Source organism: Pseudonaja textilis, chromosome 1 (assembly GCF_049901715.1).
Source record: "Pseudonaja textilis isolate UNSWEBS1 chromosome 1, rPseTex1.2, whole genome shotgun sequence".
In the NCBI taxonomy this organism is placed as follows: domain Eukaryota; kingdom Metazoa; phylum Chordata; class Lepidosauria; order Squamata; family Elapidae; genus Pseudonaja; species Pseudonaja textilis.
In genome coordinates this window covers 159,816,222-159,840,091 of record NC_141990.1, presented here as the reverse complement: position 1 = coordinate 159,840,091, position 23,870 = coordinate 159,816,222, and the positions used below count along the sequence as shown (strand labels likewise).

General features: G+C 37.5%; 1 protein-coding gene across 50 annotated transcripts in view; it reads left to right on the top strand.

Annotated features, from left to right (window-relative positions):
- Nucleotides 1-23,870, top strand: part of PCBP3 (poly(rC) binding protein 3) — a 60,162-nt gene that overhangs the window by 18,798 nt on the left and 17,494 nt on the right. For 15 of the 50 annotated variants that reach the window (XM_087919524.1, XM_087919528.1, XM_087919518.1 and 12 more), the window contains 7 exons: nucleotides 1,453-1,715; nucleotides 2,706-2,822; nucleotides 3,858-3,989; nucleotides 5,677-5,826; nucleotides 7,906-7,980; nucleotides 8,556-8,699; nucleotides 18,176-18,217. In XM_087919524.1, the coding sequence (XP_087775650.1) occupies nucleotides 1,461-1,715; nucleotides 2,706-2,822; nucleotides 3,858-3,989; nucleotides 5,677-5,826; nucleotides 7,906-7,980; nucleotides 8,556-8,699; nucleotides 18,176-18,217 (915 nt within the window). In that variant the 5' untranslated portion in view covers nucleotides 1,453-1,460. Of the gene's footprint in view, nucleotides 1-1,452; nucleotides 1,716-2,705; nucleotides 2,823-3,857; nucleotides 3,990-5,676; nucleotides 5,827-7,905; nucleotides 8,050-8,555; nucleotides 8,700-18,175; nucleotides 18,218-23,870 lie in introns of those variants that run through there. The other 35 variants (XM_087919503.1, XM_087919502.1, XM_087919504.1 and 32 more) reach the window with 15 other exon arrangements.

The following is a 23,870-nucleotide window of genomic DNA, read 5'->3' as shown; positions in this document are numbered from 1 at the left end:
TTAACCTAACGAAGACAAGGCTCAAGGGAGATATGATAGCAGTCTTCCAATACTTGAAGGGCTATCACAGGAAAGAAGGTATTAATTTATTCTCCCCAACTGCTAGGACAGGACAAGAAGCAATGGGTGGAAGTTTGTCAGAAAATGATTCAAACTGGAAATAAGGAGGAACTTCCTGAAAGTGAGAATGATCAATCATTGAAACAGCTTGCTTCCTGTAGTTGTGGGCTTCCATCACTGGAGGTTTTCAAAAAAAGATTGGACAACCATTCGTCCTGCCTTGGGAAGGAAGTTGGCCTAGAAGAGCTCCAAGGTCTCTTCCAGCCCTATGATTCTATGATTCCTCATGCCATTTTGGACAAATGGCTGCCCAGTTTTTTTTTTTCTTGAAAACCTCCAGTTTTCCTCCAGAGCATCTACAACTTCAGGAGATAGACTGTTCCATTTCTTATTAGATTCATAGTCAGGAAATTTTGTCTTTGTACAGCTTTGGATCTCGCATTGTAACATTTCTACCTACTGATTCTTACCTTATCCTCAGATGCCAGCGAGAATAGATCTACTAGAGCACTCTTTATAGGATCACTTTAATCATTCTTCATGGTTGTCCCAAACTGGAGTTTCTAGTTTTTCTTTGAAGACATTTTGCTTCTCATCCAAGAAGCTTCTTCAGCTCTGACTGAATGGTGGGGAATGGAAGGATTTATACTCCTTGCAGACAGCTAGTCATTTGCATTCTTTTAGCAGGTTGTTAAGGTCACCTGGAGGTTCAACTGTGTCATCAGGGTCAGCTGAGTGGTGCAATTGGGTGTGGAGCCTTCTTGGAACTGTTGAAAAGGCTATCATATCCCTCCCATGCTGTCTTTAAATGCAGATGGACTGCTGAATCTAATGTGTTTGTTCTTTTATGTTGTCCCATGCATTGATGAAGTGGTTGTTTCATTTCCCCAATGTACGAATCTTCACATGGCTCACTGCATATACCATGTTGCTCAGTTTCTGTCTGGGTGTTTTATCCTTGGGATGGACAAGCTTCTGCTTCTGCCTTTTGGGTCTGAACTATGTGTGTATCTTATGTTGGCTGAAGGTCCTCCTGAGTTTTCCGATATGTCTGCAATGTACGGAATGACAACGTTGCTTCTTTTATTGGTCTCATCATAGTCTGTTACAGAGGAGCCCCTGTAAGGTCTTTTTTGAGATTTGATGAAGGTCCACTTGGGATAAACACACATTATGAGGGCTTCCTTGATGTGTTTATGTTCTTTTTCTCTCCCATCTGTCAGGGTTCCAAGTAATACATCCATAATAAACAGAGCTCCAAGGCAAGTAGGTTCCTCAAAGAACTGATTTATTGGATATATTATATTGGCATAAGGTGGTAAAAATCAATTCTGGATATTCCCGCAGTTTTCATTTAATTAAAAGTAAACGTTTCTCCCTTTCCCCAAACAGTCAGTCATATGGTCCAATTAAAGACACAGGCCATTCCTTTGAAGACAACAAAGTCCATATTTTGGACAGGGAAGATTGCTGGTTTGAAAGAGGGGTTAAAGAGGCCATTTATGTCAAAACTAAACAGACCTCTCTCAACAGAGGGGAAGGGATACAATGTCATCTACCTCCAATCTACAACACAGTCCTTTCAACAGTTCCAAGAAGGCTCCACACCCAATTGCACCACTCAGCTGACCCTGATGACACAGATGAACCTCCGGGTGACCTTAACAACCTGTTAAAAGAATGCAAATGACTAGCTGTCTGCAAGGAGTATAAATCCTTCCATTCCCCACTATCCAGTCAGAGCTGAAGAAGCTTCTTGGATGAGAAGTGAAATGTCTTCAAAGAAAACATCCAGAAAATCCAGTTGCCTCTTGAAAAAAAGCACCTTTGGGACAACCATGACCTGGAGACATTCTTCATGGGATTTAATCTCCAAGCCCCTCAACCATCTTTGTTCTTCTCTGCACTATTTCCAGTTCCTCAACATTCTTTTTGTATTGTGGCCACCAGAATTGGATACAGCTTTACAGGCATGAAGCAGTGCAGCGTAGAGCAATACTATCACTTTTTATCATCTTGACATTATAGACATACCAATGCAGCTCAAAACTGCATTGGCATTTTTGGTGTCTGCAGCACATTGCTGGCTCACTCTTTCTCTGTGGTCTTCCAAGATCCCCAGATCTTTCTGGCAAATATTATTGTTAGACCTTATCACCTAAGTTGTACTTGTGTATGTATCTTAGTCTAAGTGCAGAACCTTATATTTCTCAACATCAAACAACATTTTGACGGATAGGGCAGAATGTTCATGTGTATCAAAATCTTTTTGAATTTTGAGCCTGACTTCAGAGATATTAGCTATCTTCCCTCCTAGCTTTGTGTGATCTGCAAATTTTATGAGCATCCCTTCTATTCCTTTATCCAAGTCATTTATCAAGTGTTGAATAATACAGGCCCAGGACAGAACCTGAGGTGCCCCATTACATACCACCCTCTATCTGGACAAAGACCCATTAACCTAACCATAGCCCTTTGGCTATGGATTTTCATTTAACTATGAATCCATTTAATAATGGGACCATCTAGCCCACATTTTTCCAAAACATCTATGTCTACTTTATCAAATATCTTACTGAAGTCTGAGTACACTATATTTTCAACGTCCCCTATATGTATGACAAGATGTGGTTTCTCAATTATAGAGTGGAGCACGAATCAATATCTCAGAAGGAAACTGTCCAGAAAGGATTGTGACCATTACAGGCCCTACTGATGCCATCTTCAAAGCGTTTGCAATGATTGCTTATAAATTTGAAGAGGTAATAAACATCTATTGAAATGTTTATTTTCTACTGACACTTTCTTGGTAAAAACTCCTCAAAATGCTTTTTTTAAAAATGTTACGGGAATAATGACAATTGGTACATATCCACCAGGCCTTTCACTTCATTATGGTTTCATTTGGGATCTGTTTGGAATTAAGCATGGGTTCTTATAAATACCCCTACCAGAGAAAGTTTTGTGATATGGGTATATCAGACTGAAAAACATTTATTCACTGAATTATTCAGCCTTTTTTTTTCCAGGAGATTTAGCAATGCAAAATAACTTTAGGATAAAGGTAAAGGTTCCCCCCTGTCCATTCGTGTCCAACTCTAAGGGGTAATACTCATCTCCTTTTCTTAGCCATGGGAGCCAGTGTTGTCCAAAGACATTTCTGTGGTCATGTGGCCAGCATGACTATAGGCCAGAGCACATGGAATTCTGTTACCTTCCCATCAAAATGGTACCTATTTGTCTACTTGCATTTGCATATTTTCGAATGGGTAGGTGGGCAGGAGCTGGGGCTCTTCAACCCAGGCTGTCAGCTTTCCAGCTGACAAAGTCAGTGTCTTTAACTGCTGAGCCATCACTCTCTTTAATGAATTAGGAACATTAACAGAAAATGTGTTTGTTCATATCCTGTTCCTTTGATATTGTCCTAAATGTGTAATAGTCAGGAGTGGGATTCCACCAGTATAGCAACCAGTTCGGTGATAGCGCACTTTGTGATCCCACATGCTCGTCGCAGCGAACTGGTTCAGAGACAGCTAATCATTGGAGAAAGGGGTTCGGCCGAACCAGTAGAATCCCACCCCTAATAGTAGTGGTAAAGATGAGGAACTATGTAAAATATAAGATACAAATTTCCTAAATTTGACAGATCTGCTGGTTTTAACAACTTAGGCAAAATAAAACCAATTCTATTTTCCCATTTGCTCATTCACAGTTCTGCAATGTGATAAAGATGCTTGGCTTGTTTAATAAAGTAAAATTCAAACTTCTTCTCTCCTTTCCTTCCTTCCTTCCTAAAGGATATAATCAACTCAATGAGTAACAGCACAGCTACAAGTAAGCCACCAGTTACATTAAGGTTGGTTGTACCAGCAAGCCAGTGTGGATCATTAATAGGCAAAGGAGGCTCCAAGATTAAAGAAATCAGGGAGGTAAGTCTCTGATTTTCCTATGTGCAGAGAAAGTCATTTTCTATGAGAAATAAAAGAAAGGGCTGTCTTTAAACCTCTCTAATTCATTAATCTTCATGAAGTCAATTGTCATAAAGTGAAGCAGGAATCATATTGAGAACCTTCATGTTCTCAGGCAAGAGTTTCCACTTAAAGAAAATTTCATTTGGCCACAATCTCTTTATTTTCATCTCTACTATGTTGAAATGGTGTTAATATTAATGGCTAAAGTCCAATTATAAATATATTACTTATACGTTAAAAGAAGTAAATAATTTAGTTGGACATTCTCTAGGAACAATTTCCCTCTACCTGCTCCATTCTGTTTTATATAACACTGTTGTGCAACCAGCAAAAATACAATAACAATAGCACTTAGACTTATATACCTCTTTATAGTGCTTTACAGCCCTCTCTAAGAGGTTTACAGAGTCAGCATATTGCCCGCAACACTCTGGGTCCTCATTTTACCCACCTCAGAAGGATGGAAGCCTGGTGGGATTTGAACTGCCAAATTTCAGGCAGCCGATAGTCAGCAGAAGTGGCCTGCAGTACAGCACTCTAACCACTGTGCCACTGAGGCTCTACACTAGTATAAAATACTAGTAATTTTTATTTATTTATTTATCTAAATTTGTTATGGCCATCCATTCTAGTAAAATTTGGGTGAATCTAAATGGATAGTTAAAACAATGACAAATATAAAACAAAGTGGAAGGTCTGGATTAAAACCAGCCATAATAATAACAAGAAAACACAAACACATTAACCCCAGGCCTGGGAACACAGCCAGAACACACTTCCATAACCACAAGAGAGGGGTGCTATTTGTCTCTCGGGGGGATGCTATTCCAGAGAGCAGGAGCAGTGATGGCCAGTTGTCTAAAATGGCTGCATGAGGCAGTTGCCTCACTCTGCCTAATGGTATGGCTAGCCCATGTTAGCAGAATGATTTTTAATTATTTCTTATTTATTTATTTATTAGATTTGTATTGCCGCCTATTCAATATGGCGACTCATCCCAGATAATATACAATTAAAACCTGGACAAAAGGAGGCTTCCCTGAGGCCCAGGATGCAAAAAAATGGGGGTGGGGGTGGGGTGCTGCACAAAAAAAGAGAAGCCACACCCACCTAGTCACATGGCCACACCACCTAGCCACTTCCACTGAGCCAGTAGTAAAAATAATTGCATCCCACCCCTGCCTGGATGGTTTCATCTCTAAAGCCAACCAAAGAGCATTGGGCCAGGGTACTGAAGTAGAATAGTATCCGTCCGTCTCAATTCATTACCCAAGGCTTTCATTGAGCTGCCTCCATGCCTAGGTCACTGAAACAATGAGGGATGGTGGGCTTGTTGAATGCCATCTTGAAAGAGGCTCACTTGAGGCCTATATTCATATCTTTTTAATGCCAAACTTTTCACTGGGTTTTATTTTTTCTTTTACTCATGTGCTGTTCCTACTCTGACCTATTTGCAACATCACTGTTTGTCCATTCTTTATTTACCATTTGTTTTAGTTTTGCTTATTTCCCAGAGAAAGTTGGTTCTTATGGCTTTACACACACACACACACACACATTTATATGTATGAAAAGAGAGCAAAAAGTGATTATACCAGATGTTTAAGTGCCTGTGCCGAAAAAATAAGCTGTTTCCTTTCTTCAGTCCACAGGTGCTCAGGTTCAGGTGGCAGGGGATATGCTGCCCAACTCTACAGAAAGGGCAGTGACCATTTCAGGGACTCCCGATGCAATTATCCAGTGTGTCAAACAGATCTGTGTGGTGATGCTGGAGGTACAATCTGTAACAATAGGGGTAAAGTATACAGGAACATAAGTAAATAACTGAAAATGGATTGTTATTAGTCCTTGCCTACTCAAGCATTCAACCAATCTGGGGTTCAAAACAGCTTTGGGTGGCTACATGAGAAAGTAACTCTATGAAGATTTTGGGTAAAATAATAGTTTAGGGTGACAGAGTATAGAGGCTTACAATACCTACTAGCCCATTTGGTTTTTATTGTCATTAACTATACTTTAATTATAAAAGATGCAGTTTTGCATATTTAATATGAAACTATTACATTCTTCAGAAATCCAAAGAAACAGGAATGAAAGGAGCGACCTAATATCACTTCTATTTTTCTAATTCATTAACTTTCTGGTGTTATTTGTATTCTTCAATTGTCAAGGATATTTCTAGTATAAGACCAGCACATAGTTTCTATTCGTCTCCATCCTGTGCTTTCAAATGAAAAATCTCTTGATTTTAGAGCACTTTTATCCAAAAATAAAACAAAAGATGAATACCTGTTAGGTGATGTGCTTTGGAATTGCTACTAGAAAGTATATGATAGCGAATGAAAATCTAGAAACAAGAATGGGCGTTGATAATATTGGATTAGGTGGGGGTTGGAGGTGGATTCATGGTTATGAAAAAATGTTGAAGAAATCCGTGCAAGAGCAGATTCCTGGTCACTGAAGTTAATGAGCAATTCTGGCTACAATAAGAGCAGGGTGCTTAAACCTCACTGAAATAAAAAAGGGGCTTTCTGAATGTATCCAAAAAAGCAAGTGCTTTATCTTTTTTTATTGTAGATTTTCAAGGTAACATTTCATTGAATATTTCAGCTAAGATAGTACCTAGACCTAGCTCCAGCATGTTAATTTTTTCATGTACTTAAATAACCTTTCTATGTATGACTTCATTATGCTCCATTGGCTCCAGGCCAAGATTCATTATTTCCAGAATTCTGATTTACATTTTCCTTCATGAATTTCACTGTCTTGAACTTCACTGGTGAAATTAACGGTTGCTACACTTGGTATTATTTTCTGTTCCTGCTACAGCCCTAGACATGTCTTCTTAGAATATCCAAATATTGTGACTTGCAGTGCTTCCTTTATTGCAGCATCAGAAGCCACATTGATTCTGAATATTAGGGAGGAATTGAAAAATTAAACTATAACCATTGCTTATGCAAGTTTTGAAAGAAAGTAAAAATTATTCAGATTGATAGGCAGTACATGAGAATAAAAATAAGGTTCACACAATTAGATTTGACTGCCAGGTGGAGGAGCAAATGTTAATCCAACAATAAGTAACTTTAGCACAGGGATGTGCACTTCTTTCTTGGGCCATATTTGGCTTCTGGGTAGTAGCTAAGGGCAGCAGTGCCCCCCCAAAATAGTAAATAAAGCCAGCATTAAAACTTAATTTGATTTTATTTTTAGTTAAATGTCATTAAATACACTTACTTTAGTTACTTTCCAATCATATATTTAGTAATTTTCTTCTCCCTTTATTTAAAAATTAGAATTGGGTAATAATTTTTGAAATTCTCAGGAAGCCATATTCATGCCTTTTGGCTAAACAGTTCATAGCAGATTGGTGGCTCTTTGGAAAAAACGAAGTGGGTGAGTGAGCTACATTACTAAACTATTTGCAATAGTTTTTAAAATGTAGCTTGTGATTGTCCAAAAATACTAAAATGAAAAGGGGCAGCTTCGTGGCAAGCAGAAAAAATAGAAGACATAATTTTGTCTAAAGGCTCAGAGAAAGCTCTTGGAAGTGGTCTTCAGAGGGCTGGAAACCTTGCAAACCCACAATCCCTCTGCTGCTGTCTTAAGCAGATCATCGATGGAAAGGAGAGCCTATAACTTGTGCCCAGCAGTCCCAAGGCAAGTGAATCCCTGGCCACGATCAATGGTCCACTAAATGATTCTGTCTTTAGTTTCTGGTCTGGTAACAAAACCTTGCAGAGTTAACTTTATCAGTTCATATTCAGTATGGTTTGATTTGTACATGTTTGGTTGCCCTCTAACACTCTTTTTGCTGTTGTTTTAGGAAACGTGGTCTAATGTTCTCTCTCCCTCTCCTTGTCCCTTTTCCTAGTCCCCACCGAAAGGTGCCACCATCCCCTATCGCCCAAAGCCTGCCTCCACCCCTGTCATTTTTGCAGGTGGTCAGGTAAGAGCCGACCCACTTGCAGCCTCCACTGCCAACCTCAGCCTTTTACTGCAGCACCAGCCGCTGCCTGTTAGTGCACTCAGGTTTTGTTGCCTTTTCACTTGCATGGTGTCATCCCATTCGCATTACACCAGGACAAGTGGACTCAAAGCTCTTTATTTGCAAAACACTGGGGGTAGCAATGAATAAGCAGTATGAAGGCCATCTGGTACAACAAAAGGAAATAGAGTTCTAGATCACACAAGGCAGACTCTCCTCAGTCTTCACGTAAATCACAAGATAATAAATGTTATCAACTTAAGATCTGGAACAATAGATATATGTGAGCTGATTCTATATAAAATAACATTCAGAGGTCACAATACCTAGCAAATGGTTGACTTGTTAACATTTTCTAAGAAAAGAATTGGGGCAAAATATCCACCAAATCATGCTACATGTTTATCTATTACATTATGGCCTTTACACAGTATTTTAATGAGATGCTGGCAAATAGGAGGAAAATAATTCCCATTTATCCTGTCCTGAAGTTTCATAAGCTTGTTTATTTTTATATTCAGTATTAATTTATTTAGTTCTCAGTGCTCATGAAGCACATCATGGAATCAGAGAACGTAAGATTTGGAAGAGATCTTGAAAATCATTTGCCGAAGTCCAAACCTCCAATTCAAGAATCTACCAAATGGTTATGCAGCTTTTGTTCAAAGACCTCCAGTAAAGTAAGCCCATCAGTCGCTTTCATTGTTGAACATTAGAAAATTCTTCCCGCTGTCCAATCTTGCCATTTAAATCTGTTATTTCAGAATCTGCACTCTCTTCCCCACAAAATGACAACCCTTTAAATAGTTCAAGATATGTCTTCCAGCAGTTTTCTCTTCTGCCAGCTCAATGTACCAGTGCCTCCAATTGTTCCTTACTTCCAGGTCTTCAATCACCTCTGTTCTCTCTGTTGTTTGCCCATTTCTTTTCTGAAATGCAGTGACCTGAACTGGATGCAGGAATTTAGATGCTGTTTAACTATCAGAGAATGAACAATGATTTCTCTTGATTTTGATGCTACTTCTGCTGATGCAGTCAAGGACTGTATTAACAATTATCAGTTTCTTTTTGCCATACTGCTGTCCAATATAGTCCCTCTATCCTATACTTGTGCCTTCAATTTTAATTTTCCTTGTTGAAATTCATTTTACTGGTTTCTCCTCAGTCTTCCTGCCTGTCAAAGATCTTGTGACCCTAACCCTAAGGTATCCCTTCTATATTTGTATCATTTTGCAACTTGTCATCCATGTCATTTATAAATATTTATTAATATTTATTAATGTATTTGTATCCCACTTTTATTTTTTTACAAATTTACTCAAAGCAGAGAATATATCCAACGCATCTTCCTCTCCCTATTTTCCCCACAACTACCATGTGAGGTGAGTTGAGCAGAGAGATAGGGACTGGCCCAAGGTCACCGAGCTAGCTTTCATGGATATGGCAGGACTTTAACTCATGGTCTCCTGCTTTCTAGTTTGGTGCCTTCACCATTAGACCAAAGTGGTTCTCAAATATATTGAACAGAATTGAGTCCTGCAGTTTACCACTTTGACATTACTTTTCAATTTAATAGCAATCCACAAATATGGAATTGTTCAGTACAATTATTCAACCTGTAATCTACTAATGGCAACATAGTGTAGCCCTCATTTTGCTGTCTTCTCTACTAGAATTTCATGGGAGACTTGGTTGAATGTTTGCTGAAGTCAAGATACATTACATGCAACATATCCCCATGATCAACTAAATGGTTAGTAAAAAAATATATATATCAGTTTTTTGAACCTCATAATTCTTGATAGGCCTCTGCTAGCTTTTCAAGCACTTCATTCTTTCCTAAACACTCACAAAATGCTTATTAACCTATTCCAGAATTTTTCCAGTTTCAATATCAGGATGACTACTAACCTGTAATTTCTCAGGTCCTCCTTTTTCCTTTTCGGAAAATATCAACATTTACCATTCGCCAGTTCTCTAATGATGTGCCTGTCCTCCAGGCACATCGTTAGAAAACTGGAGGATGGTAAATGCTGGTATTTTCCAAAAAGGAAAAAGGAGGACCTGAGGAATTACAGGTTAGTAGTCATCCTGATATTTCTATTTTAACACAACAGAATTACACTGAGTCAGCCTCTTTTTTTTTCACATTGAGATGGTCCACTGCCCAGAGAAAATGGTAGAATAGTCAAAAAAGCTCTTTTTACTGCTTTCAGCTTCCCTTGCGAATTGAAGTTTACTTTTGCAATTTAAACTTTATTTCTTTCTGCAAATATTAACTACTTTCTGATACTCCTTGGAAATTACAACCCACTTTCTGTTTTCTCAATTACCCATGCACCCACAACAGTTTTCTAAGCTGCCTGTTTTTCCCCTCAATGGAATGATGTGTTATTATATTTCCAGTGCCAGCCTTCCTGTACTTCCTTTGACCTAAGGATTTCTGTCAATTCAATCAGACTTAGCGTTTCTCTCAGCTTGTTGAAATTAACTTTGTAGTGTGCATTTATCATTATGCTCCAATCTGTTTCTGGAACACTTGGACTCCAAGATGATACCAACATTCTTTCCAAGGTTCTCCTTGATTATACATCTTCAATCAGCTATTCCCTACTTCAACACTCTTCCCTGTTCATTAGGATCATCAATTCTCTTGTTTCTTCTTCAACTTTCTTGACAATGAAGCAGTCAGAAAGACTATAGAAGAATTTTGGAAACGTTGCAGTTTTGCCTTAAATGTTTTTCCAACATATGTCCAGGTAGTTAATGTCTCCTGTTATTAGCATTTCTTCTCCTCAAATTTGTCACCACAAATAGTACATCTTTTTTTTTTTTTTTACTGCTTAACTTTTGTGTTAACTTCAGAAAAAGATCTCAAGTGCACCAGGGTCTATTGTAAGGCATCCAGAAAGTATCATGATATCAATCACTCCGATGTTATCTCTCCAATTGATTTATTAGAAACAGATCTGGCATGTCAAAAGCAATTTCCCAAGTGAAAGTTTTTTCAAGCGTTACACAGAATCCACCTTCTCTCCTCCCACTTCTACACTTCATAAATCACAAGAACCAATTAACTGCAACTGGAAATACTTAATACAGAATAACCTTGAACTTTTCAATTCCTCTAACTCTCTAAAAAATAATGTGGCAGCTGAATTTCAAAGCTGACATCTATTTGAAATGCTTGCATCACCCTGTCTTGATTGTTAGCTAATTTAAATAATAACATTTATCTGGATGAATCTTGGTAAAAAAATGGTTTTCCATATAACAAGTAATTGTACATTCTCATTTAATGAAATAAAATGTTCTGATGGTTCCAGTGGCCAAATAAGATTAGTGCTTGAAAACAGGAAATGTAATATTTTAAAACAAAGTGAATAATGTGGTTGAATCACTAAGAGACATACAATCTGAAATACGTCCACACACAGCTAACATACAACAGAGCCTATGGCTGCATTAAGCTAAGGAACACATCACGTTGGGAGTTTCTTCTCTGAAATGCTGCTTTCATGATGCTGTGGGGCGGGTTGGATTTGGTAGCAATATGGAAGAAGAGATCCATCTCACCAAAATTGTACCTATATGTTTTCCTTTGCAACTGACGGAGACTTGGGTGAGTCAGATTGTTAAATAGTAAATCACTTGACAACATCACCACCGTCATTTGTTCTCAATCTAAATCATGTTCTTTTCCTCACTAATTGAGCATTCCTAGCTTACCTAAAAAAAATTAATACTTTTGTAGTCCCTTGGTTATAATTATAAATTAAAAATAAATAATTAAAGTTCAATATTTAAAAACAAAAATGCAATAATGACCCAGCCAACTGTAATTGGAAATATTTGTTCAGGGCAGCCTTTACTTTTAATCTGGTGAAAGAGCTTTGGGTCCAGCTTTTGCTTCTCAAAAGGGAGAGTAAGACAGAAGGAACTATTATAATAAATGAAGCATAAGTCCCTCAAGTAGAGCTGCTACCATTTAAATACAAGAAATTCATATGATATTTTCATACATTGGTATTTATTGGAATCTAATCTTAAGGTCAGAATCCAACAAGCTGAAAAAAAAAACAAAAAAAAACCCCACAGCATGAGCCAAATCCAATTCAGCTGTCAGCAAGATATATCTTGCAGGAAGGACAATTGTTACTTTTTAATCTAGGCCAACAATCTTTGGAATTAGTTTCACCCATCTAATAGAGAAATGCCATAGCTAGGTTTTTGCACAACAACTGACCTACTGAGACATTTTGGCAGTCATCAGAATTGATTTATTATTGGCTCAAACACCGGAGTCAGCCAACTGATAGGTAGTTTTCCTTCAGGTAGCAAATTATGTCAGGTTGAAAAAAGAAACATTTGGCTGAGCAAATGAGACCTTCACACACTCTACAACTAGCCAGTGCCTATGCTTTAGTGCTAGAATGTAAAGATCCCATAAATGAATAATCCTGCTAATAAAAGATACAGTAACAGAAAAATAAGATTGCAAATCTTTGTCCATGTGTCATAACCTGTGTGAAAGATTCTTGCTTCTTTTATCTAGACTTTATTTATTTAAAAAATAGCCCTATCTTATATAACCCAAAAGATGGGATGTGTTGGAATAGAAATAGAGAATTACTTTGCTTAATTGCAAAGCAACACACTTTTCTATATTATATGGCTGATTTTTTCCCTGTTTAATTGGTATCAGTGTCTTCAAACACAGCAACTGATAAAATATAAGTATTAAAACAAAAGAGAAATGAAGAAAAAAACAAAACCCCAATGAATTGAATGAATTGGAGACCAATGAATTGAAAGAGAATCCCTCTATCTCATCCCAAGCACTGATCACTTCTCTGCAGTAACAGTATTCCTTATGTTAAGGAACCCAGTTGGTTTGATTTTGAAATTCAACTAAATTTTTCATTCATTTTCCTTTGCTGTTCTTACTCTCCCTTTATGTGTGATTGTTCATCTTTCTAGCCTAATTAAATACAAATGTCTTTAAATTGCTTATGAAAAATGCTTTCTTTTGGCACATTTACTGTTGCTTATAAAGTGTTCTTAATTTCAAATTTTCAAAAAAAAAGAAAGAAAGCTGTTTTATAATCTGAAAACTTTTTATTTATAAATCCCCAAAAGAGAAAAAGCTAAAACAGTTGAAAAATGTCTGCTCCTCAATGGAAAAAATTAATAAGAATTAGAAGTTTAGGGTTTTTGTGAGTGTGGTTGTGTTTTTTACTGTAATCTACTACCTTACATACATCAGTGATTCCCTTTTTCACAAAAAGGATCAGAAGTATGTAAAACAAGCATAAGTGAAAACGTGTTAATACCATTTTTATCAGCCAAACAATAGACGGTATATTGTTATGTACTGGGCAATATGGGTACAAAGTCTAGCCCTACAAGTTGGACTACAAAGGAAGTATATGAAGCCAATCTAAGCATCTTGCACTAAGAAATCTCACAGCAGGTTCTTTTTTATGAGGTCATAGATTACAGTGTTATTATTACTGTTGTACTTGTCATCGTTTACATCCCTCTATCAAATACTTGTCTTTTGAGTTTTAGAAACAGAATATTTGACTGTAGATTTTTTAGAGTTGGGAAATCCTAAATAAGGAAAATGCAAAATTAGGTATTGGAAATTCTGTTTAGTTCAGCCATAAACTCTTGGGAAGTAAAATGTTTTCCTGACAGACTTCCTCATTCTTTACAATGGAAGTATTCATACCTATATATTGATTATCATTATAGCCTTTGTGTGAAGAGGTAATAGTAATGAGAAAATAATATGTTGAAAAAGATATTTCATGAAAAAACTCAACCCTAAATTTATTGGCACATTAGGCAGAATAACAGATTAAACACATTTTTACAATAGCTAAATAATTTGGTTATATCAAATGTGGATCAGCAAACTACCTCACCAGGCACATTATGATGTTACTTGGAAAAGGCACAGGTACCTCAATGAGACTCAAATTTCCAAAGAACGACAGGAAAATAAGTGATTTTTTTTTGTTTGTTCACTGCATTGTGTTATTCCTTGATGAAATAATAACAATGAAATGATTTTGACAATGCTGATTGTGTTGGTGCTCCTTAGTGGTGCTCCAGAATATAATTATTATATATTATTATGTAATATATTATATAATATATATTTATTTATGTTATTAATCAAATTTATGTGGCTGCCCATCTCACAGAAATTCATCTGGAAGGTGAAAAACAAACTAGTAAAAAACAGTAAATGAATAAGATAATTGTTAGTTAAAACTATTATATAATTATTAACCAGAATTAAGAATTATAGAAGCAGACCTAAAACAGGTAAAGAAAATAATGCATGGTTGGATGTCAATAATAAAGGAGCCACATCCTGAGTCTCAAGCCTACTGGGTCACTGGTAGGACCTGATGGATTACATCCCAGAGTTTTGGAGAAACTGGCAGATGTGATCTCGGAACCATTATTGAACCATATCTTTCAAAGTCCTTGGAGCACTGGGGAACTACCAAAAGATTGGAAAAGAGCTGATGTGGCTCCCATCTTTACAAAAGAAAAAACTACAGCCTGACATCAATAACTGGGAAGATATCTATATGGAGGGAAGTAAGCAGTAGGGTACCTGGAAAGTTCTGTTTTAAGCCCAGTACTCTTTAATATCTTCATAAACAATTTAGATGAGGGAATAGAAGGGGGACTCATCAAGTTTACAGATGACACTAAACTAGCAGGAATAGTCAACACCCCAAAAGATAGGCTCAAGATCGAGATGATCTTGAGCACTGGGCCCTATCTAAAAAAATGAAAATAAATATAAAGAAAAGTAACGTTTTCACTCAGGCAAGAAAAACCAAAAGTACAGTTACACATTAGGTGAAATTTGCCTCAATGGCAGTAATTGTGAGAGGGATTTTGGAGTCCTAATGGACAATTACTTAAAAGAGCTGTGGTGGCACAGTGGTTAAAATGCAGTATTGCAAGCTAACTCTGGTAATTGCCAGCAGGTTGACTCAGCCTTCCATCCTTCCAAGGTCGGTAAAATGAGGACCCAGATTGTTGGGGGAAATATACAAACTATGTAAAACACTTAGAAAGGGCTGTAAAGCACTATGAAGTGGTATATAAGTCTAAGTGCTATTGCTATTGTTAAATATAAGCCAGCAGTATGGAACATCAGCCAAAAAAGCCAATGCTAGGTTATATTAACAGAGGGATAGAATCAAGATCTCATGAAATATTAGTACCATTTTATGAAGCCTTAGTAAGACCACACATAGAATACTGCATCCAGTTTTGGTCACCATATTATAAAAAAGATGCTGAAAGAGTGCAGAAAATAGCAACAAAGATTATTAGGGGGCTGGAGACTAAAACATGAACATTTGCAGGAAGTGAGTATGGTTAGTGTAGTGAAAAGAGGGATAAGGGTTGACATGATAGCAATGTTCCAATATTTCAGGGGCTGCCACAAAGAAGAGAGGGTCAACTTATTTGCCAAAGCACCAGAAGGCAAGACAAGAAACAATGGTTAGAAACCCAGGAGAGGAGCAACCTAGAACTAAGGAGAAATTTCTTGACAGTGAGAATAATTAACCAGCTTGTCTTCAGAAGTTGTGGATGCTCCATCACTAGAAGCTTTTAAGATGAGATGACAGCCACTTTTCTGGAATGGTATAGGGTCTCCTGCTTGAACAGGGTTTAGACTAGAAGACCTACAAGGACCCTTCCAAGTCTTATTCTATTCTGTTCTGTTTCAATGTCCCCATTCAACAATGGAGCTTAAAATATGGAACCAGTATTTGCAATCTAACTGATGTCATAGCATTGTTGTTTTCTTAAAATTGGGAAAGGGCAGAACTGAAGAGAGTATTCAGGTCTTGTGGGATCTTCAGAAGCTCAGGAGTAATGATGCCAGCCTTATATCTGGGGTGAGAAGATTCTTTAATACTGGCGCAACAGCAGAAAAGGCCTGCTGTCTAGGACCCATCAAATGTAGCTTTCTAGATGATGAGTGACATATCTGACATAACATATATAAAATAATATAATTATATGAAATTATATAATATTATAAGTTTGGTTGCCAATCCGGTGTAAAATTCTGTCTGGTGATCAGCCATATAATTTTATATAATAATCAACTGGAGAATCACTTGAACATCACTGGCATTGACAAAATTATTATCATTCAATTATGAAAGGTATTACTTAGAACACCTGACATTCTATAACAATATCTTTAATACCATCAAACAACAACTGCTTATCCTTGGAAAGGATTTGCCAAATTCAGTCTAAATACCTGACTAAATGTATGGCCAACCATAATAATATCTAAATATAGAGAGGGAACTCTGGTCCACAATATATCTTGTCAGATGTCAGATCTTACTGTTTGCTTGGCTTACCTACAACAATGTTGCAATGGATGGGCATCACAAAGCAATCACTGTTTACACTCACAACTGAGTGCCTATTGCCAGTTCCAGCAATTTTGCAATACAGGAAATTATGGCTGCCCAAAGCTTGCACAATTGAATCCAGTCAAGCAGCTCTTAGAAAGGATGGAAGACCTCACCCCATTCCTAAGAGGTCTGTAAGGGGCATGCATAAGCACACAATTGTGCCTACCATCCCTGTCCTATTGTCCCCATTTATTCATACCTATTTCCTGTATTCATACTCATGTTTATTCTTACACCTATTATCTTGTAAGTGATTTACAAATCAAATAAATCAAATCAAATCAAATAAAACAAACAAACAAACAAATAAATAAATAAGGCATGCATAATCATGGTCCAGTCCTCCTTAACTAGCTCTGATGGTCTTTCCCTGAAGTCCCTATTTCAAGGTTGATCAAAATTGCTATTTTTTAGCTGTGAAATCCAGAAGGAAATACTAATCTGTTCCTACCCCTTGGCTACGACAAATGCCACTCAACTACTATTTCTATAAGCAATCCAAAGCTTAATTGAGACAACTATTCATTCTGGGTAGAAGTTAGAGTGGAGAGTCAGATTGAAGACATGGCTGTTTCAGAAAGGACTTTTGTTTACATCTGAATATGGCATAAATATTCCCTAATGGAGTTGTAAAACAATTTAAAGTTGAATTAAGAGGAAAATTAAGGTCAAGACCTAGTTGCATAAAAAGAAAGTAGATATTCTTGTGGGCCTGGTTTGCAATAGTTTAAACTTGGCCTATATAGGAACAAATATCTTTCTGAAAAAGAAATGCCCGGTAACTCAGCTCCCTTTCAACTATGCCATTCTTGCTATGCAAGAGCTAAGGGAAGTCATTTCCCAGCTACCTATTCAGCTGCCAGATACTTAGGTGAGGTCATTTCACAGGGAGTAACTGAGAGGACTGGTAAAGTTGTAAATTACTTACTCTTTTTCACTCATACAAGGACCACTCTTGATGAACACTCTTTAATCTATTAGACCTATTTAGAGAAATTATTCAAACATTTTCTCCCTCCAACACTGGCCCTGGAAAATTAGCTGAAAGGCCTGCATTAAAGAGAGGAGCGGGATGAACCTCAGGCTAAAGAAGGGAGGGAGGCCACATAACTGGCATTTGGAAGCACCATCTGGTCCCAGTCTTAGCTTCTGGCTTCACCGTTGGTGGGTCTTTCCTGAGTTTCACTTGCCTATGTGCCAGTAGTTGGATTCAATTTTTTATACTACCGGTTCTGTGGGCGTGGCAGGGGAAGGATACTGTAAACTCTCCAGTCAGAGGTGGTATTTGCCGCTTCTCCGAACTATTCAAAATTTCCGCTACTGGTTCTCCAGAACTGGTCAGAACCTGCTGAATACCATCTCTACTACGCACCCAAGTGAGCCAGAGGAAAAAGCTTAGGAGGTGTAGAAATGGCTAATTACTACCAACATTAAAAGAGTTTCATTGGGTAGATATATTTTAAAGGGTTTAGTTAAATTCCAGTTTATTATATACTTTATGCCTACACCCACTGTATAAAACGGTGTTATAACAATGTCCCTGACTCAAATATTGCAGACTATGGAGGATCCTAACATATTGCTGCTATGAAGATTAGTGATACAAGTCTAGCGTGAAGTGAAGCCTATAGCAACTGGTCACTGTGTCAGTGTCTTACACTGCTTTTTTTTTTTTCCAGGCCTACACAATTCAAGGACAATATGCAATTCCACATCCAGATGTGAGTTTCTCTTTATTATTCGTAAATGTATTTTATGTTACCTGCATGCTTTGTCAAATGAGTGATATTAATATTAATATTTAATATTAATATGCTTTTCTCAAAATAATTGGCCATGTGTAGTATTGGTAATAATTAGGATCCAATTATATTTCTATTGAGGACTTGGCCTGTTGTTAAATTATCAAAAAAAAATGCTGTGCTATCCCTTTACTAAATTTTTTGTTCACTGATATTAGCCATTAAAGAGCCTTTCCTTTTATTTATTTTTCTGCCATAATGCTGCTAATGAGACAAACAACCTGAATTTATGCGTCTTCTTATTTTATGATGTGATAATACCAGTGATAGGATTCAAAAAAATTTACTACCAGTTCTGTGGATCTGGCTTGGTGGACTTGGCTTGGTGGGCGTGGCAGGAGAAGGATACTGTAAAATCTCCATTCCTTCCTCACTCCTGGGGGAAGGTTACTGGAAAATCCCATTCCCTCCCCACCCCACTAACCTGCTTTCCAGCTCCGTTCTCCTGTGCAGGGCAAAAAAGAAGACCCAGCTGATCAGATGGGACTCGGGAGGCAGAGAATAGATGGGGGCGGGACCAGTCAGAGATGGAATTTGCCAGTTCTCCGAACTACTCAAAATTTCCGCTACTGGCTCTCCAGAACTGGTCAGAACCTGCTGAATACCACCTCTGGATTATACCAAGAATCCTTGCTATTTTCCTTAGTCTTAGTGCTTATTTATTTAATTTACATTCCACCTTTTGCCAAGAGCTCAAGACATTTACATATCTTTAGTTATAATGAAAGAGGATAGTAAATTTCTGCTGATGCTAAATCCTTTATTTTTAGAATTTAGAGGGGGGAACAGTTGGTTATTGTTCTCCAGTTGTTATGCCAAACCAGAAGTAGGCATCATTATTTGTTTTACATGTTTAGCAAAAAATATTTTTTTTCTAGTAATAGCAATAAGACTTATATACTGCTTCACAGTGCTTTAGAGCAGGGGTCGCCAACCTTTTGGACCTCAGGGACCGCCAAACTCATAATTTTAGATCCCAGGGACCACTAACTGGTTCTGTGGGTGTGGACTAATTTGTGGGTGTGGCTTGGTGGTCATGTGACTGGCTGGGCATGGCTTGTATGTAAATATTATAAATATTTATATAAATATTGATTTTTTTATTAAAAAGAGCAACTTTTACCCCAAATCAGGCAAAGCAGGCAGATTGAGTTGCTCACAGAATCATTCAGTGATCTATTTATCTGCCATTGGCTCAGTCTCTCAAATTTGCTTGCCTTGAGTCTGCACTGAATTTGCTGGCAAGCAAAACTTCAGTCATAAGGGAGGTTCGGCTATGCTTTAAAGCAGAGCTGAAGATATAAAGACTAGCTAGAAAGCAAGAAATCCAACCATTTCCTGCTTCCTAGCTAATCTAAATCTCCTGGCACAGCAGAACAGATGATGGTCGGAAAAAGGAAAAATAAAAATTTAGCAGGCAAGTTTGCTGGGTAAGGAGTGTGGGGGTGGGAAGGGTTCCCACAGGCCATGTGGGCAGCGCAGCCTTGTGTTTCTGCGCAGCCTGGATTAATTGCTTTGGAGGGGTGCTCTGGGGGTGAGATTTCTCTGCGGCCCATCAAAATTTTCTCACGACCCACCAGTTGGCAACCCACTGATTGCACTCTCTAAGCAGTTTACAGGGTCAGCAAATTGCCCCCAATAATCTGGGTTCTCATTTTACTGATCTCAGAAGGATGGAAGGCTGAGTCAACCTGGAGCTGGTCAGGATTGAAGGAACTGAACTCCTGGCAATGTGAGCAGAGTTAGCCTGCAACACTGCATTCTAACCACTGTGCCAGCACAGCTCTTACTTTATGTTTCTTTCCTTTTTTTAAAAAAAAAGCATATAAATAACATTTGTGAAAATGCTTCTCATAAATGAGATTGGTACCAACTGTTGTATCTTTCAGCTGCAAAGTGAAGATTATGAATGAATTTTATTAAGCCCATTCTATGCTACCAATGGATGCTCACACTGAATTTTATACAGGGAGAAAAAAAATTGAGGCTTCATTTTTACCTGTTTTCAATGTCTAGGCTTTATGCTTGCTTGCTTATGTATTTATGGATGGAAGAAAAAATATATAGCCTAAATATTGAGAATGTGAAATTAATTACTGTTCTCTGATCAGAAATACATGTCTTAGGAGAAATGTAATAAAATGCAGTTATAAATAACATTTGCTTAGAAAATGTTTATCTGATCAACTGCATATAACACTGAACGTAATAGAATAAATATACAATACATAAAAATATGGAAGAAATATGGAAACACGTTCAAACAAACTTAAGCCTACTTCTCATGCAGGGATGGGAAATTGATATGGAAATGAAAGTGCTAGCTGAGAGATCCTTCATGCTCTCTGAGCTTGGTTGTTTTCTTGCAAACATTTCATTGCCCAAACTAGGTAACTTCGCCAGTGCTGATTACACACTATGATGTTACCTAGTTTGGGTAATGAAATGCCTTCAAGAAAACAACCGAGTTCCAGGGAGCACCAAGGACCTCTTATTTCAACCCTGAGTTACAAATATTCTCCTTTAAAGTGTTAGTTATCCTTATAGACCTCTGTTGGTCTTTCACAGTAGTATAGCTGTCCATAATGAAGATCTTTGTACAAGGGCTTCAGGGTGATACAGAACACCAAATGATGTGAAATTAAAACTTAACCACATAGGCAATCAAAATACTATATATCATGCAACTATGACTCAAGGTCCCTCTTCTTCAGAAAAAGAACCTACTGATCATTATTTAAAAAGGAGGTGGGTAAGTCAGTCCTTCTCTCCTTTAGGTTAATAAAACTCAACTAGTTCATGAATATTATAAAAATGAGAAAATAGCGTGTTTGTAGCAGTAGGTAAAAAAGAAAATTGATATAATATGAAAAAAATAATTGCATTTTAATAATTTGTTCTCAGGTGGTTCAGTCCCAATCCAAATGAGAGCAAGGAACTGGAGTGGAATAATAAGGAGCAGATCAGCCCATGGAAATTAATGTCACTATTTCTCAAATAAGAAATGTTATCACATCTTACAAAGTACATCCTTAACCAGAGAAAGCAACACAGAACACTTTCTAGATGCAAGAAATCTCATCAATTTAGAAAAACTTCAGCTGCTAGCGTTTCAATTTAGATTGTAATAGTGGTGGGATTCAAATGATTTAACAACCAGTTTGCCCAGGGTCAGGTTGGCTGTCATGGGAGGCATGGCCCATTCCCATCCTGCAGCTCTGTCACACATGCAGGGCAAGCCTCCTACGATGGCCAACCTGATCCTGGGCGAACCAGTTGTTAAATTACCCCTTCCTCCCTGCTATCAAAGAAGATCCTGGGTGCTGCGCTGCAATGGAGAAATGGGAAATGAAGTGGCCGGCACAAGGGAAGGAGGAGGAGCAGGGAGAAGAAAGAGGGAAAGCGGCTTCCTCCTTCCTTGCACCAGCTGCTCCATTTCCTGTTTCTCCATTGTAACGCCATGCCACACCACAGAGCTTGCCCCACCCACCATTGCCCAGATGTCCTCGCTTCCCCCAAGCATTCCTTTGCCTACCTGATTTCCAGCTCTGTCACATTTCTTCATTGCGTTTCTCACCAGGAAAACAAGTTTGTGGGACTAAAAAAAAAACTTCAATCAATCAATTCCAACTTCTTGGAATTGATTGAACTTTTTTTTTTAGTTCCACAAACTTTTGTTTCCCTGCACACATCGGCAAGAAATGTGACAGAGCTGGAAATTAGGTAGGCAAAGAAATGCTTGGGGGAAGTAAGTACATCTGGCCTCCAGGCGCTGAAATGAGCCCATCTCTTTCCAGCAGCTGCCCAGGCACACCAGAGGAAAGACCGTTCTTCATATGTTTTATCCTCCAGGCCTTTAATAATTTAAATTTAATGTAAAAGGTTTTATAAAATGATACTTATATTCTTTGCAGTCTTTCAGACATCTGTAATATATGCATATTTATGTATTTTCCCTAGTGTGCTGTCGAGAGTTAAGTAAATGAAGGAAAAGGGATTGTGGGTTTTTTATTGTTGTAAGTTAGGTATCTGTAATTAATTTGCCTAACCAAATGATTACATAAGTGGTTATACAAATTACATAGCTTCTAGGGAATATATAACATTTGCAATCTGGCTTTTGAAACTCTGGGAACATTTGGTGGATGAATGTCCAGGACAGTTGGCAGCCCATATTTCACAAAACAGCAAAGTTTACACTGTTACAAGTCTTCCAAGGAGCTAAAACTTTTCTAACTTTGTTGCACACTGCTCAGTCACATGATTGTGAAATGGGAAGCTATATAAATTTGATGAATAAATAAATAAAACCAGAAATCTAAAACAATTTATTTTTAATAAAAAATAGTTTGCATCCTTACTAAAATAAAAATCATACCATCTTTTTTTCTTTCCTCCTTCTCCTTATATAAGAAACTTACTGAGAAAAGTATGATTCATGAAAGACACATTGACTGGTTAGCTTGGTGTGAAGTGGAGCTATTGTGTTCTGATTAGTTCATTGAATTTTATATTCTGGTCTATTCAGGTAAAATAAAGCTGGTTTTCCATAATAGATCCTCTGAATGTATTCTGAACTCTGTATATTTCAGTTCTGAATTCACTCCATTTCAGGAAAGCCTATTTTAGTTTGGCATCCCTGAAATCTTTCTGAGTCAGCCAAACTGAGTTCAGTGCATCTGACTAGCCGAAGAATGTATGAATACAAAGAGATATTCAAGCAATATAGAGTATATTGTCACTAGAGCCAGTTTGGTGTAGTAATGAAGATACCAGGCTACAAAGTGGGAGCATGAATTCAAGTCCTGCCTTAGTCATGAAAACCACTCAGCTGAGTGACAGTCACTCTCTCTCAGCCCAACCTACCACATAGGGTGGGGAAAATAGGAGGAGGAAGGTGGGTTGGATATTTTCACTGCCTTGAATTATTTGTTAAAATAATAAAGGTGGGATACAAATAAATGAAATGAAAAAATATGCATATTTAAAACTTCTTTTTGGAGATGAGCAATTCACTTTGGATCCACAGAGGAACCATGTGTTATTTTTCCAAAGCTTCTGTTTCTTCTTATGTATAATGGATAAATCACTAAATTATTGTAACATATTTATGTTTTGTGGAATCGGATGGAATTTAGAAGCCCAGATACGTCTCCATAAAATTTTAGGAGTAGAAAAGTGTTGAAGTTCTGAGCATTTAAAAGGACAAGCCCTTCTCATCATCTTACTATGATAAACCTCCCCTTATAATTTCTGAAGGTCTGGTATACAGCATGATATGGTGAATAAACAACAGTTTTAAGGTTTAAAAATTGTTCCATTGGGTCCCAAGTCCTAAAATTGTTGATGGAAAAATTAGATTTCATTACAATACGGAACAATGTAGTGCATGAGAATCTATAGACATGAATTTAAAATGGAGTAGTTGTAAATTGGAAGCAATTGTCAGAATAGACTTCTGATTGCAATCTATATGTGGAAGGGAATTCTGCTTCGTGATACCAAATTTGCAGGGGCTGAAGACTGTGAAACAGGCATTTGAATTGCAGGTAAACAGAGGTCATGGTTGTCT